The following is an 18802-nucleotide window of genomic DNA, read 5'->3' on the forward strand; positions in this document are numbered from 1 at the left end:
TAGAAGATTGTTATTGTTGAGTGAATAGTGTGTATACTGAGTGATAGTAAAAAGAGTTTAATAAAAAAATTAATGAATTAGAGCCGACAAAGTTGATTTCTTGAATTGTGTGAAGTGTGTGAAAGATTTCTTTGATGAGTTGGTGACACAAAATTCAAGATAAACAATTTGAGGTGAATTCAAAGAGGATTATAGAAGATTTTTCTAGAAGGGACTAAAATGGGAAAGTGGGTAGATTCATTGAATCTTACCTAACCCTAGAATGAATGATTGTGGTTAAGCGACAAAAGACCTAAATTCTCTATTTATAGAGATAGAAAGCCAAAAGCAACAATTTTCGTGTTTAGAACCTAAGGAAGACAAGAAGTCTATGGTATTGCTTCATACGATGGTTGAATAGAAGAATCTACAATTGGCATGCAAAGAAAGAAGGCTTGAAGGTTGAACAAGCAATCAAAGATGAAGGGTATTAATGCCAAGCAGAATGGAGGACTGAATGTGAGATCTGTAATCTACTAGTGAGTTGTGTTTTATTATCAGATCAAGTCTTAATGCTACTTTCTAATCGATGTATTAGTTTGGATAAATCCTTTGGATTAAATTTGACCTAATAATTATTTGTAAATCCTTTAATAATACACGAAAAAGTAACCTAATTCAGTTTGTCATTAAGCTTTCTCTAGAACAATTTTCTAAGAAATATGTGTGTGTGTGTGTATTTATATATACATATATACACACACATATGTATGTATACATATATACATATGTATATATATATGTATATATACATATGTATATATGTATGTATATGTTTGTATATATATACATATATATATATATATACATATATATATACATATATATATATATATATACACATATATATACACACACACATACACATGTATATATATGTATGTATGTGTGTGTATATGTACATTATATGTATGTATGTGATGTATATATACATCACATACATACATATAATGTACATATACACACACATACATACATATATATACATGTGTATGTGTGTGTATATATACATGTATATATGTATATATACATATACATACATATATATACACATACATGTACATCTATACATATATGTATATATGTAGATACATATAGATACATATATACATACATATATGTATAGATGTACATATATGTATATATATGTATTATATATACCTATATACATCTGTATATATGAATGTATAATACATATATATATATATGAATGTATAATACATATATATATATACATATAAATATATATTTATATTTATATACATATACATATGTATACGTACATGTATGTATATGTACATAAATGTACATATACATATGTATATATATGTACATAAATGTACATATACATATGTATATATATGTACATAAATGTACATATACATATGTATATATATGTATGTATACATACATTTATATACATATGTATATCTACATGTATGTATATGTATATGTATGCATATGTACATATATGTATACATATATATACACATATGTATATATACATGCATGTTTATATACATATGTGTATATATATGTATACATATATGTACATATGCATACATGTACATGTATGTATATGTGCGTACATGTATATACATATATGTATACATACATATGTATACATGTACATATACATACACATATGTATATACATATATATACATATGTATATGTACATATATACATACATATACATATGCATATGTATATGTACATATATGTACATATACATATTCATATGTATATACATATATGTACGTATACATATGTATATGTACATGTCATGTACATATGTATAAATACACACACACACACACACACACATATATATATATATTTGTTTCTTTATTTATTTACATATGTATATATGTATGTATATATACATATATATGTATATGTATATATATGTGTATATACATATATATGTACATGTACATATGTATATACATATGTACATGTATGTATATGTATTTACAGATATGTATACCTATACATATATACATATATGTATATATACATACATATATAAATAAATAAACAAACAAACAAATAAATATATGTATGTATACATATGTACATGACATGTACATATACATATGTATACGTACATATATGTATATACATATGCATATGTATATGTACATATACATATGTATATATATGTACATATATGTACATATACATATGTGTATGTATATGTACATATATGTACATATACATATGTGTATGTATATGTACATGTATACATATGTATGTATACATGTATGTATATACATGTATGCACATATACATACATGTACATATGTACATGTATGTATATGTATATGTACATGTATGCATATGTACATATATGTATACATATACATACACATATGTATATAAATGTATGTATATGTACATATATATACATACATGTACGTATACATATGTATATGTATATAAACATAAATATAAATATATATATATATATATATATATATGTGTGTGTGTGTGTGTGTGTGTGTGTGTGTGTGTGTGTGTTATACAAACATATATACATATGTATATATGTATGTACACACACAAACACACATATAATTTCTCAATAGTGCTAAATGCTAGTTCTATAGGAAGTGTTATATATGTTGTGACATGCAAGACTTAATATTGTATAGTCAATAGGATTTCTTTGTAGATTAATGAAAAATCTTGGTAAAGAATATTTAACTTATGAGAAAAATATTTTAAGATACTTATGTGGGACTTATAACCATTTCATTTTTTTAATCATGGATATTATGATATGAACCAAGTGATTGATTTGCATGACTTTGTTGATGTAGATTTATATTTTGTTAGTGATCTAGATTAAAAAAGGCTCACTAGTGGCTATCTATTCACTTTGTTCGAAGAAACATTTTATTGATGAGTAAATGATAACCCATAATTGCACCATCCACTACCACATGCATAGTATGTGAATATAAGTGTTACATCCCAAATTTTGCCCTAATTTTTAAAAATTTGGTCATAACCATTGGTTTAACGAAATAATTTTTTTTCCTGATCATGTGAAACAAGTTAGTTAATTATATACATTGTATCAATTGTTAACAGATTATTTCTTTTCCTATCTCTGTGAAGCGAGTTAGTTAATTATATACATTGTACCAACTGATAACAAATTATTTCTTTCATGATCATGTGGAACGAGTTAGTTATTATATACGTTGATGAAAATAATCAAGTAACCTCTAACTGTCATTAGATGATTGACAATTGTTTGATTGGAATTAACGATTAATATATTTTTGAATTAATGTCTTGGCGAGAATTTTTTGCTTGGGTGATTGTAGGAAGAAGAATGAAGAGAGGAGAAGCATTGCTAAATGGGATCATTGGAAGGGGATGGTCGATTGGTTCAGTCATCAGGACCGGTAGGTATGACCTAAGATTACCTTGGAAAAGATACGAAGACTTGACCACAGGTTACATTATGAGACGACATGAGCTATTAGGAAAATAATAATAATAATTTTTTTGAAAAATAATATAAATTAAATATGATTCATACCTTTGAATATTTATTATTGAATTTTCTTATTTAATCATTATTATAAAGCCTTAAATACGAACACATATAAAAATGAAGTGGCACCAATAAATTATAATTATATAATCTAATGATGTCACCTCATCAATATACATACATGAATATACATAAGAGAATATAATAATAATAAAATAAAATTTAAACTCTTCAACTTTTTATTTTCTTTTCCTTCTTTGTTCTTTCCTTTTTAAATTCAAATTTATGAAGTATCCAAATAGCTTTCTTGATAACCGATGGTAGCCAAAAGGTCACTGTTGAGCATTAAAAACAACATCTTGAATTGATTTGAGACACCCCTTCTTCCCTTCTACATTTTCTCTATTCTTCCCCCAATCTGCTACATCTTGATATTGAGCCCAGTGAACAAAGTTTTCAACATATAACCATTCCTAGCTCCAAAACCTGATTCATTTATGATTTTCCTCTAAGTCCAACTACGTTAGGATTTTTGAACATAACAATATACAATGGGAGGTCAAGAATAACGGCTAGCAAAAAGAGGAACCCAATCCAACATTTAAGTCATGTGATTCCTTGCTGTCCAAATTCAATCGGCTTTCAGACTTTTCATTTCTGAATATCAGCAGTGCTTTGTAGGAATCGTTTACCATTAAATTACTTGTTGATGTTGAATATTATGAACAAAGAATTGTATAGAAGGTGTAATCGAATACATAACTCCCATCCATAATCAGTTATATAAACAAACTGATATCTTTCTTTGATTTAAATTGAATAACTTTGAGATTACTTCATTTTTGGATTTAGAAGGTAGTGAACTCATTTGAATTGCATGAATCAATATATATGCATGTGAATATCATCTTTTTTTTTCCAAACATTCTTCAAAGATGAAAATAATATCATAATGATAAAACACTGCAGAATTCATAGACCAAGAAGCCATGGAGGGTGAAGATGTGTAAATAAAATAGAAAGGTTAAGAGCTTTCAAGCACCTAGGATTCACTAGCAAAGAAGCCATGAATAGTGAAGAGGTGGAAATAACCTGCAAGAACCAAGAATGAAATAAAATATATATAAATATGTAATGAAAAGACATAATAGTTCATGCATGTCCTGATAATGAAATCTATTGTCAAGTCGAGTGGTGGAGATTGGGTTTACGAACCCAATTTGAAATCCTTGGCCAAGGTAGTTATAGGCATATGTGCCAATCATGAGATCTTTTTGTTTGTCCATAAGTTTCAATTATTTAGGAATAACTGATGGGGCACTCAAACCACTGAGTAGCTCATATGGCTAGACTTAAGCACATCCCAAGCCTGATCCCGAGGTAGGGAGGGTTGTTCTATTAAGTTAAGACGTGTGGGGATAAGTATGGTTTGAGGTTGGGAGATTAAGCCTATGTCAATGCTTCTCCTCTCACCAGTACTGGGGCTTGAACAACATGACAAAGGGATTCCTCCATTAGTTTTGTATGTTCTTTTGCACTTTTACCTTTAGATTCATAGAAGAATAAATAGATAGTTTAGATTTCTAAATTCAATGAATATATTAGTTGATATAGAAGCTAGTTGTTACTTTACTTTTAGCTGAACATGTTATCAGTTAGAAATGGTTAAAATGTTAGCAATGTATAATTCATTTATTTATTTCATTATAAATTAGTTGATTATAAATTGCAAATAGAATAGAAAATAGTTACTTCTTTCAAGTTAAATTTAGTTAATGGATGTCATTGTCATGTGAAATGGAATCAGTTATTTGATAATTAGGTGTTTTAAACTGGTTAGAAAAATTCGTTTGTTATAATAAGACATGCTTGTAAGAAGGAAGTGTGGATGAAGAGATTATGTTTTCATTGGCTTTTAGGCGAAAAAGTAAGAATTAGATGTGAGAGTTGAAGTTTCATCCATTTGGCTAAGAGCATAGGTATCATGTCCACATGAAATACATAAGTTTTAAAAATTACTTTGTACAGAGAATGGTTGAGGGTGAAAAAATAATATTAGATTTTTTTTTTAGATATAATGTTGTTGATTATCTTACTAAAACAAGAAGCAAACAAAAATAATAATTTGTAAAAGGTCCACAGGGCTTCTCTCTTCTATAGCTTGATTTATTCAATTTTCATTTATGCTTTTTGTGAGGCATTTGAAAAGTGAGAAAATGATGAGTAAATACCTCAACCTTTATTTGATTAGGTTTAAATCTACCTATTTTAATTGACAATATACAATAATATATTAATTATCATGAAAGTGGTTAAATACAACTATGAAAAAGTTTATAAGGTATTTTTAGAGAATGAATACCACAAAAGTAAGAGATAATAAAAAATAAATAAATAATTTTTTTTCTCATCAAGATGCAATATGATCAATTGGGTACAATGTACATGTGCCTTGTTATATAGGCATGACAATACGACAAGAGAGCACACAATGATGACATGTGGATCAATGAGATGTAAGGTTAGGTAGGAGAAAATAATAGATATTTCCACTAAAGGTATATCACCGAGTAATTGTGGAATTTATCCTACAACCATATTCGGGCTAGATATGAGATTCTCTAAGTTTCTCCTATGTAAATTAATATGAAATGCATTATCCTAAGTAAGCTTAAGTAAAGTGTAATTATGAGAAATTAATTACACCACCATTTCTCTAATGCATATATATATTTAGTGCAAGTTAGTTTGGGAAAAAAAAAAACAAGTTCGTTCATACGATCTTAAAGCAATGAAGTGTTGAAGTGATTTAGAGAGAGAGGTTGCACTAATGTAAAATCAATTGATGGATTAACACAAATATTGGATATCATTGGATGTCGGTTTTTTTTTTCTTTTTTCTTTTCTTTTTTATTTAAAGATTTATCCACATAAAACTTGAGTTGTGATTTGCATTTATATTGTAAGCTACTTCTATATTTTATTTATTTCTATCTATTTATTTGAATGCATTAAACTATCAACATATTTTTACAATAAAGTTTTAGGTTATTTTTGATAATCTTCCCAAGCCACTTATGTATTATCAACTCTTTCATTTTTTATTTTTAACACTCTTGATTAACTACATGAGATGCGACACACGCTTTCCTAACCATGTTTTACAATTATTGGGTAGAAGCAAGAAATTGGGTCTCAATTTCATAGAAGTCTACGAATTGAGATTGTGCCCTTTTAGAAATGGGTAACCATTTAAAAAAAAATGGGTACCTGTTTTAGGCTCGGGTATACAATCCAAAATTAAAAAAAATGGGCATCCATTTTTTTAAAAATCAGGTACCCATTTTTTTTTTTTTTTAATTAGTATTTTTCATAAATGGGTACCCGTTTTTGAAAAGTAAAAAATGGGTACTTGTTTTTTACTTTTAAAAAACAATTATCCATTTCTAAAAATTCAAAAAAAAATTTGGGGGTTTTAAAATGCCGATTTTACTTTTTCAAAATGGGTAGCTATTTTTTGAATTTCAAATAATGGGTGCCTGTTTCTTACAATATGGGGCGGGATTTTTCTCTCCTACCTCAGATTTTGGTTCAGGATAGGCTTGGTGAGACCAAGCCTATGCCTTGACCTCTCAAGATTTGGCTAAGGCATTGAGCTGACAAATTCACGCTTTGTCATAATTTTTAGAGGGTCTTCTCGATCAAATTTTTTTACGAAACAAAAACCCATTAGAGCTCTCACTATCTTGATTTCAGAAATATAATTTTTTATAATGCTATGATTTTTCTTAAATTAATTTATATATCATCAATCTACATACAATTCTTTTGAGGTTAAAAAGAGATTTTTTGAAAAACTGAAATTTTGATCAAATTATGGTGTTCGTACACAAGAGGTTTTAAAATTTACCTTTATAGCCAATTAATAATTAATAATAAAAATTATTCACTAAAAAATTAAGGAAAAATATTATTATCAATCTTAGGTGTATTAGGTAACTCCTTTTAAAAGGATTTACAAAAAATCATTTATTTGCGTCAAATTATGATGTCTGTACACAATTGTGGTATGGTCCTGAAACATGCATTTTGAAAAAGTGGTTTTTAAAGATCCATACAAAAAAATCTATCATATGGGTACACAAATAAATTACATATTCAGAAAAAAGATTTCGAACATTACAATTTTTTATTTTTGAAGTTTTTCTTTTATATATCCGATCTCTAACTGCCTTAAATTTTGACATCAATTGACAAGAAATTTCAAAAATAGGAAAAACACTTCCACTTTTTGCCCAAAAGTGAGACCCAACTTCTTGCACTTACCTCGTTAGCAGTAGCCTTTCTTACAAAAGAAGATTATCAAATACACAAATATTCGAGCTATTAACACACAATATTTATTAAAATAAAAAATTTCAAATTAGAGTAAATCATAAGGGAAAATGGTGAAAATATTATCTTAGGGTCATAATAAAGACAAAGACTAAACTTATAGTTGTGGAGTGGTTCACACCATCTTAGGTGTGAGACAAGGAGATGAGCAATTGTGAAAGAAGATTAAGAAAATATGATTTCTATTTTCTGGAATGAAGGGTTGGTTGCCTAGAAATGGTTTTAAAAACTATTTGTAATTTGTGTTTTCTCTCATACATATATATTTAGTACTAGAGACAAGTTAATTCACAAGTTCTTAAAGCAATGAAGTGTTCAAGTGTAAAAAGAGAAGTTGTATTAATGTAACTCATAAAAGAGAAGTTGTATTAATGTAACTCATTTAAAAATTAACAAAATATCATAGGGTTTCTTCACATAAATCTTGAGTTGATTTATTTGAATGCATTAAATAATTAACATATTTTTATTATAAAGTTAAAACATATTTTCAATAATCTTCCTAGACCACTTATATTATTTTCTTGCTTGATCAAGTATGTGGGATGTGACACATGCTTGACTAACCATATTGTAAAATGCCATTAATTCTAGTCTTGTGTACGAAAGAAGATTCGTTGCACAAGAATATTTAAGCTCTTAACAAACAACGCATATTAAAAGAAAAGCTCACGTTCAAGTAAGAGTAAAGCACAAGCGAACATAATGAAAAATATTATCTTAGCACCAAAATCAAGGGAAAGACTAACCTTTTGGTTGTGTAGCCGCTCACACCATTTTAGGTCTCTTATCTTACGTGTGAGACAGGAGATGGACAATCCCCAAAGAAGAGTGGGAATATATATAATTCCTTTTTTTTTTCAAAGGAAGGCTGATTGCTGAAATGGTTTTAAAAACTACTTGTAATCTGTGATATCTCTCCTCCAAATATATCTAGTGCTCAAGGGAAAAGACAAGCTAACTCATAAACTCATAAAGCAATGTAGGTGTGAAGTGATTTGGAGAGGAAAGTTGTATTGATAAATCTTGGACCTGTCATATGTAGCTTTTTCATGGAAGGATTTATGTGCAAAAATCTCAAGTTATGATATGACATTTATATTGTAAGATACTTTCACATGTGATTTTGTGTACTTTTATGAATGTACAAAATTATTAACACATTTTTACTTTAAAGCTTTAACCCATTTCGAGTAATCTTCCCAAGCCACCTTTGTAGTATCAAGCCCTTTATTATTTTATTTTCTTACTTTCTTGATCAACAATGTCCGATGTGAGACATGCTTCCCAAACCATATTCTTTATTGCTATCTATACATTTGAATGTACTAAATTATCAACACATTTTTACTTTAAAGCTTTAACCCGTTTTCAGTAATCTTCCCAAGCCACCTTTGTAGTATCAAACCTTTTATTATTTTATTTTCTTACTTTCCCAAGTCACCTTTGTAGTATCAAGTCTTTTATTATTTTATTTTCTTACTTTCCCAAGCCAGCTTTGTAGTATCAAGTTATTTTATTTCCATCTTTGTAGTATCAAATTATTTTATTTTCGTACTTTCTTGAACCATTTTTTACAACTATTAATTGTATTCTTGCATACAAAACAAGATTTGTTGAACATGGTGGATACGATTATCTTAGGGTCACAATCAAAGGAAAGAGTAGACTTCTACTTACGTAGCAATTTGCACCATCTTAGACCTCTCATCCTAGATGTGTGTGAGAGAGATGGACAATCTCCAAAAAAAAGTGAAAAGATAAAATTTTAATTTTCGACATTGTAGGGGTGGTTGAATTATTATGACATTTTAACATAGAATATACTTTCTATGAAAATATCCATGTTTAATATAAAAATGAGTCGGAGGTTATAATCGAAATGCTCTATATAAGAAGGATTCGATTTGACTTAAAAAATAATCTTAAAAATAATTAAAAAAAAATCTTAAAAGGAATTTAAAAATTATTAAGAGTTTTTTCAAGTCTTGATTTGGATGATTTCATCCAATTTAATTTGTGAAAAAGCAAAAACAGATTAAACTGGCTAAAGATAGATAGAAATTTAATTCTGTTAATATAATCCCACGAATTCAAATAGAAACCTGAGCTCGTCTGATGGTAGCAATAGTGGAATTTGTTTCATTATATCTTGTCCTAATTACACCACTTCAGTAGGTGTATTCATGGATATGTTTAAGATTTTAGCAAAATAAATAAAATAATAATAAAAAGAATTCACTTCGACTCGAGAACAAAACATTTGTACTCGAGCACAATCCATTTTTATTTCTTTGTGTGCCCATTGATTCAGTGACTTTATACGCTGATTAACTTAAATTGGACTTCGGAAGCAAATATTTCAGGACACAAGCAGCTCAATATTCCCAAAGAGTAGGGGATTTAGGATGAAATGCACAACAGCAAAGTGTGCTATGAAACTTTCATTTAACAGGAAAGATCATGAAGCAATGGCAATTACACTTTCGTTTATTCGATTATAAAAATTAGAAGAATTGCATTGAATGAACAATGGGGATTTCTCAGGGATTGTGATGTCCGATAGCTTTCCCACATAAGAGGGCATTTTGAGGAGGAGGTAACTCGTCTCTTGGGTCTGTTCCTCCATATATTTTTATGTAAAATTCCTGCCCAAGATATCGCCTTTCCCATAATGCCGATCTCACATTCCACAATCCGGCATTGTCAAGCGACATTAAGATTGCAGTCCACGAGTTTGGATATACCTGTAAGCACCAGTACAAATCTCAATATAGCAAACAACAATTCAGATCAAGAAGAGCAAAATCATGTGTATGAGTCTCAATAAAATAAATAAATCTTGGAATAAAAGGAACATTGAATCTGAACAAGGTGTAATTCAGGTGACCATTTTTGTCTCGAAAAGAAAATTTCACCTACAATGTGGTCTGAACTCACATAATCATAATGACAATTCTCCTGCTTTGGTACACACAACAAGGTTTGAATTTGGATCACAACAATGCCTGGAAATTAAGATTACCATGATAGCAATTGACCAACTGCGACAAGCCCAACAGGTTCGAACACAGGTCATGATAATTATGAATATGTATGATGCGTTCGGGTCAAGATCGTTATTGGCAATCAAGCTGTTTCAAAAAAAACTCCAGGATTTGAACTTCGGTTGTGTTAATTTTGGGGTATGCGAAGCAGGATTTGAACCTATATCATCTTCATGGTAATTCTTCTACCCCACAAAGTTACCCACTACTCAATTCATGATAATTGAAAGACATACATAGTTGGATGCGAACCTAGATCATTGCAATTGAAATAACATAAGAGTGTTTGAACCTATATTGTTTCAATGGCAATAGAAAGAAAATTAGAATACGGGGTATGAATCTAGACATTGTAATACCAGTGGTGTAGTGGGTGTTGAACCCTAATTGCTCTATCCCAACAAGCCCGGTAAGGCTCAAATTTTAAATCCAGATTTGATGATTGTTTGACAAGCACACTTAGATTTGAGCTTCGATCTTCAAGATGGCATTTTTACTGCAGGGTTCAAAACCAAATTGTGACAATTGTGCCCTCTTTAAATTATAATCTGCACTATCTTAATTTCTTCGCCCTATCAATAGAAATCAATCATAAACCTGAGTAATGTTATAATCTGCACAACCATAATTTCTTCGCCTTATCAATAGAAACCAATCATAAACCCGAGTAATGGTAATTGTTCAATCTTACTGCTAGAAACCCGGTTCATGGCAATTTTTCTACCCGACTTTTATCTAGAGTATTAATACCCAAGTAAGAAAACTATCATAATATCTTCGCCTTATCAGTAGAAATTAATCATAAATCTGAGTAATGATAATAGTTCATTATTATTAGAGTGATACCACAGTAAGAAAAATGTAAAATTATAAACACCATCTACCTGTGTGGTAGATCGAGAAACTGCATCAAACAAGTTGTAGACTTTCCTACTTGAAGGAGTCCATTGCTTGCGATCCATACTGCACACCAGTTTTATTTGTTTAGTTAAACAATCTGACCAACAGAAACCACGGTGCAGAAAATGTTATTATTTTTATCAAAATGAAACATACCCAACAACAAAGAAATTATAGCCATCGAAATGCCATGACTGAGTGGTGTTCTCATTGTTCTGGAAGATGATTTCAATGAATGACTTGTACTCGCCGGATATTACAGCGGTCTGGATGCTGCTCGCTCCTTCTTTAGGGCTATCTTGAAGGGCATCCAAACTGAAAACTCCAGGAATTTTGTAGTAATCGGCCAGTTTCAGGGGAGTGTCAGGATAGACGAAAGAAACTCCATTGACTGCATATCGCTGTTTTCCGTTGATTTGAGGGGCTGAGTTTTCTAAAATGATTGTTCGTGATGGTTTTATTGTCCCATAGTGATACGATCCTTGTGGGTTTGGGCGAGCTGCACCAGCTGTTAAATTCCATCTGCAAGATGCAAACACACAAATTTTTTTTTCAGAGCATGAACAATTCAGAGCATGAAGCAGTACAGTTTGTGATCCATCATGCTTTCTTTGATGTTTATCTTAATGAATGATAGATCACAGAATGTGATCTGAAATGTTTTTGTAATTTTTTTAATAAAATTGAATTCAGAAACAAGAAGCCGCAAAACATGAAGCAATACAGTTAAATTAACCAAAAGGTTCAAATAGGAAAAGGAAACCGTCAGTTTGATTGATTCGGATGTGTAAGAAATAGAACAATGTAGTTGTTTCTGATGAATGCAGTTGTTTAGGATAATCGTATATGAATTTCATCTGCTTAATTATAAGTGGCTGGAAAGTCTTGGATATGAAGGTTGTGCCACTGGTGTCTAGGAATACCAAAGTCCATATGGAAAACATAAAAGCTGTAATTAAGATTAATAATTTAGCTGGGATGATAGAAAATATAGGACTTGGAAAATAGGCAAGGGGTGATTAAGATGGAATTTGTGAACTTGATCATAGGAGCACCCGAAGTACCCTAGGCTGGAAATGCTGCATTCTCAATGTTTGGGATCAACAAAGTTAGCTTGATGATTAAAAATCAGATGTTTGATATCCAGGAACGGCAGAGTGAATTTGGATTCAATAAGAAAGCCGTGAGAGCATGAAATTTGTGAGTTAGATGTTTAGGGATGACAAAGCTAGTTTGGATATTAGTGTTCGCAGTGGATCAACAGGGGGTTTGCAATGTGGCTTAACGGCTTCTTTTGGTTCTATAAGACTAGACTATTGGTTGTTTTAGGCATTGACACATTGATCTTTTGGTGCAATGACAACTCTGACTATTCTAACAAGTGGTATCAAAGCTTTATCACAGGTTCAAATCAAACAGATGCTGAGAGGAGGATTGTTGGTACAATGACAACTCTAACCATTCTAACAATTGGAATAGCTGTGAATTGAATCTCTAAGATGGCAGAATGGTTTTAGGGGACGTGAATTCTCTGGTTCTGATGTTTAGGAATAAAAGAAGTTTATTCTGATGGAGAGAAAATAATCAATAGACATTTGCAAGACTATTTGGCAGGCAGAGGAAGTAATCATTAGACTAAGTATTTATGTGCTGCTGCCAATGGTGATTTTTTTGAAAGATTAACAGACTTTTAACTTTTGTGACACGATGTCATATTCTTTCCCATTTCTAGTGAAAAAGAAAATCCTTCCAAAGCCAAACCTGATAGATTTTGCTTGGTTGATAGACCATTGGAGCTGAGTAGTGGGACCCCGGGGCATTGGGCCTGAAACAGGCTGCTTTGAATTGCTGTATTGAAGGATACCTACTCCAGCAAGAACTTGCTTCGTGAAGCGAGTGGACGCCACCATGTAATAGTCCTTTTGCTTCCAATGTGTTCTCAGGAGAACTGTACATGACTGACCCACATGAAGGTCTATGGATCTATACAAGTTTTGAACCGTGTGGGATCCTTCCACTTCTACCAGCTGCAACTGGTGTCCCTGAATCCTAAAATTTAACGTGTTTGACAGGCCCACGTTTGAAATCCTAAGCCTGTAAGTTTTACCTGTCAAATATAAAGAAAATGCCCATCAATCAACCCATAAAAGGGAGAGCAAAGCTGTTCTGCACTAGACCGGACTTTGTCAGCTTTGAAAAATCAAAACAACTGTACCATGTTTAGTAGGTAGTTGGTAATCCAGAAGATCTTATGTAGGATGACATTAAAACAAAATCAATAACTGTACTATGTTTAGTAGGCAGTTGGTGGCTCTGATCTAAAAGATCTAATGTAGGATGACGTCAATTCCCCTCATTGTGGGCAGTCATCAATCAAAGAAATCTTCCTTCAAATAGGTCACTAACCGTACCCTATGCATATAATGAATTACTAAAATTGATAGAGTAGAAATATGTTCTACAGTGAGTCAGACTGTGATTTTTTTTTTACATAAGGTGTTCCCGTGATCTAGTCTAGCAATGACCAGTGGCTGATGTGAGCTAGGGTGAGACTAGTCCAACCTATGATCTCAAGGGACCGAACCTTAAGTCTAGCCAGCTGAATCACTAAAATTGACGAGTCATACTTTTCGACCTATATTAGTGCCAATTCAGAATGTATGAACATTTAGATGTAATGAGTGTAGAGTGTTCCATTCATTCTCATAAGCAACAGATTCTTGTAAACCACTACTCATGAAACAAAGGTCAATAAATATGATTCAAAATAACAAAATTGATTACCAAAAAGCAAAAATAGATACCTGGATCGACTTTGAAGGAAGTACGAGACTCCCCTCCAAGCCCATTAATGTGAACACCATCTGGAATCCCGAGAGACAATCCACTGTCCAGCCGCTTTCTCAGAACCTAGTGATACAAATTGTTTAGAGGAATCCCCAATCAATCCATAGTTTAGTGCAATGAATTTCAAGAGGCTAGGATTTGTGTTTACTCTTACAGAATGATCAGTGTTGAACCAATCCCCAATGAGGATAGTAAACTCTCCAGCTGGAAGGGCGTAGGGAACTGGGATAACTGCTCTGCTTGCAATTGAAAGGCCTCCAAACCCTCCAGCTGCTCTATGGAGATCTGTTGAAGGGGAATAGAAGAAGCTTCCAATCTGATCTTTAACCTGAAATTTGTAGGTGAAGTTTGCACCGGGAGGAATTGGGCAGTTGGTTCCAAGCACTCCATCTTGCCAAGAGTTTCTTCGCTGTTGGACCCCATTCCTAGTTTACACCAACATTCAGTGATCAGTTTGCAAGTCGAGATTTACAGTGGATAAATTTACATGAAAACAATGATAGATATACTCAATCATACCAAAACCTTCAAAACCATGACGAGATTGACATATATGAAAGATAATGCTTATATTATCTGTAGATGTGAATTGCATACCAATTGATCAGGAATGGCTCGTTTAGTTTGTTGAAAACATTGACCACAATATTATCATTGGTGGTGGAATTGATTGCTGGTCCAGGGAATAGACCATTGATCAGGATTCCCTGTTATCACAAAAATTCAAAATTTGATCAATATTCATATAATTTACATACATAATCTCAATTCAAAATTGGAAAAAAATCAAATTTTCATCACATTAAGTTTCGTTGTTAGCTTTGAAATTTGAACAGTACCCACAATTCATCTAATTGAATCAATCTAAACATGTCCAATTTTTCAAGAGTCGGTAATCAAATCCTAAATTCTAAATGTAAATTTTTATGAATATCACATTCCATTTCGTTAAAAACACGATGGAAAGGCTTGTTGTCTAGAATAATGGTGCAATGGACAGAAAAATAAACCCAACTCTAGTATTCTGCAAAGACAAATATAGAACGGGAAAGATAGTATTGTGCAAAGACAAATGTAGAACGGGAAAGATAGAATAGGCAGAAACAATGCAATCATATTGTGAATTCAATTTGTCCAATTAAATTCAAAATTTTAATAGATATAAAAATTATTTATTACATATTTTTTATATTAAGATCTTTAGGTCTACAATGAGAAGTCATTGCTTCAACCAAGTTAAATTAATTTTAATAGATATAAAAATTATTTATTACATTTTTTTAATATTAAGATGGTTGTATTTACAATGAGAACTCATTGCTTCAACAACGTAAGCTAAACCCTTTAGACATTTATTACATATTACAAAAATTATTTATAAAAAATATGTTAATGAGAAAAATAGAATTGGTGAATCTTAAATCTAAAATGTTTAATTATATAATGATTAATAAAAATTAAATATTCTTCACTATATTTAAAAGTAAAATTAAAAGTTCAGATATCTTATATCCATTTATTTAAAACAAGTCTATAATTTTAAAAAATTTATATCAAGTGCACCAGATAAATTAGCTGATGACTTCAAATTGATGTTCTTTGATATCTTCGAGATAAACACAATGAAGGTATGGATGATAATTTATAAAATTTATATTTATACAATGAACGTTTTGACATGCAAACAATCTATATAAATGGATGAATGTATCAACCATTTTCTAAATGAATGAATTCATAACCACTCTTTAATTTTCTGATAATAGATCACAGAATATGACAAGAAACAATAATGTATATTTTATCAAGAAACAATAATGTATATTTGATCATCAAATCAATAGTATGGAACTTTGATCATCTAATTTGCTATAGAAAATGAAGGAACTTGATTTTAAAGTTACTTGAAACAATATAAACGATCATCATAGAAATTTGTATCAACTATTCTACTATAAAAAGATGATGAAGTTGATTAAAAACATTGTTAAAAATTCATAAAGCAATAGCTTACTTGCTGCGGCACACCCAAGGGTGAAATGGTTCCATAAGTCACCGTCCATGTGAAAAACTTGTATGGATCTTCACACTGAACCACAACAACAACATAAATCGCTAATATCACCAACACCAGGAGTTTGCTATCTAACAACCCCATTTTCCCTTGGTTGTGACCACCAGCAGAACTTCTCATCAAACTTTACTTCAATTCCACAACTCTGAATAACATAGATGCACCTTTATATTTTGCATATATACAGCGACAGTTTGAAGAATATGCATAGCCTATTTATCTGCATTATGTTTTGCCTGGGAATGATCAACACAACGACTAAATAAGCCGTTTAAAGAAGATCAGATCCACAGTTACATGCTCCTAATGTTGGCGTATTATTATCCTTTTTCCAACCTGATTTTAGTTGGGCTTGATTTAGGCCAAATTTAGCAGATATGACAATCCCTATATCCGTGGACTGAGATACAAGATTGATTATATTGAAATTATCTTGTTTCATTCTGCAATCTAGTTTTTGATCAATATTGTGACTATTTTTCAGCTCTTTGACCTAGCGCACAAATAAGGGAAAAGTATGAGAATAGCATTACTAATTTTTGAAAGTTTTATGGATCAATCAGTGGATACAACGTAAGTTCTCATCCACGTTACATTCTCTGTACAAATGTAAATGCTTGTGAAGGTTGTGCTTAAATAACTACAAGTTTTCTTTATACACCAATCTGTCCAAACTCAAAAATTTGTTTTCCCTGCATAAACGAAATGTTTTCCATAAATTTTGGCTGCATAAGGCAAAGGGTGAGCATACACACTTCTAGAAGGAAGAAGCATATGTTCATATCATATTTCTTATAAAAATAAACTATCTGTTGCTAAAATGGTCGGAAGGTGCATGATGGAGAATTGTTGCAGGGAAAGAGGGGCCAAATATAATTCTTCTTATTGTCTAGAATCTACATATTATTGTAATCAATCATACTTTTGTTTTGTTTATTGTTAAAGTTGTAGTAAATATTTTTTAATTAATTTTTTAATATAATTAATTTAATTCAATTCTATTGGTTCAATCAATTTGTTCTTATAGGACTTTTTTTGGGACAAGTGCTCCATATTCATTATTTTGGGACTTGCTAAATTTTATTTTTCCTTGAAAAATATCTGTTTTCTCAAACCTCTTAATTGTCATTATAAAGCGGTTAATTATTGTACTTGCAGTAGGCAAATATAATTGCATTTAGTTTGAGTGTTATAAGCTTTTTTTCAGAAGGTTCTCCATATTGTAGTTTGTTCGACTAAATTTTTGATAATGTGACAATTTAAACTTAGAAATCTCTACGATTCTCAAATAAGAAATCATGTTCACAATCATTTAATATATTGAGTTAATAATTTAATATATTAGTTACATGAAGAATATCACAAATTTTAAATTTTAAATTTCTAAGATTAAGAGAGAATCTATTTCTATTAATAAATTTTGATATCTTTAGAGAACTTGAATAACTCAAATAATAATCTAGTTATTTAAGAATACTTTAATTTATGTTAATACTATACTTTAGTACTAACTAAACTTTAATTTTGAATTAAAAATACTAAAATTATATTATAAACAATTCTTAAACTAGGAGACAAGTACATGCTACTATATGACACTTGTTAGTGTATTATTATATAATTTATATAATTTTAATTATATTTAAGGATTCAAACTTTATGTTGACATGTCTAAGATAAAAAAAATTGAAATTATTTTTATGGTATTTATTTTTTAATTTCTTTAAATAAATCTTATATATTTTTAGTTAAGAAGATATAATGTATTTAAGTCTTAATGTATGATTTTCTAAATTTTAATAAGATTTTAATTTTGTTAAATCATATAAGCATTTATATTTTGGATACTTTTGAAATTAAACACAATTACAAGAAATAAGAAAAAAATTCTAAAAACTATTTCATAGATCAACAATATTTTTTCTCTATAAAACTTTTTTTTTTTTTTTGATCGATAAAACAGCCAAGGCCATTATGATATATTCATAA

The 18802-nt window shown here is 30.3% G+C and overlaps 1 protein-coding gene across 1 annotated transcript; it reads right to left on the bottom strand.

The window, feature by feature from the left end:
• Positions 1–10347: 10347 nt before the first annotated feature.
• LOC149566234 (protein SKU5 SIMILAR 14-like) lies at positions 10348–17103 on the bottom strand. Its single transcript, XM_089819652.1, has 8 exons — positions 16754–17103; positions 15337–15446; positions 14894–15164; positions 14697–14802; positions 13654–13999; positions 12049–12414; positions 11877–11955; positions 10348–10692 (listed from the first exon to the last, which is right to left on the bottom strand). The coding sequence occupies exons 1-8, from the start codon at positions 16931–16933 to the stop codon at positions 10489–10491; spliced, it is 1662 nt and encodes a 553-aa protein (XP_089675778.1). The 5' UTR covers positions 16934–17103; the 3' UTR covers positions 10348–10488.
• Positions 17104–18802: the final 1699 nt, after the last annotated feature.

The sequence above is a fragment of the Cupressus sempervirens genome, chromosome 3 (assembly GCF_028749045.1).
Source record: "Cupressus sempervirens isolate cs-2001-9-10 chromosome 3, ASM2874904v1, whole genome shotgun sequence".
Taxonomy (NCBI): Eukaryota; Viridiplantae; Streptophyta; class Pinopsida; order Cupressales; family Cupressaceae; genus Cupressus; species Cupressus sempervirens.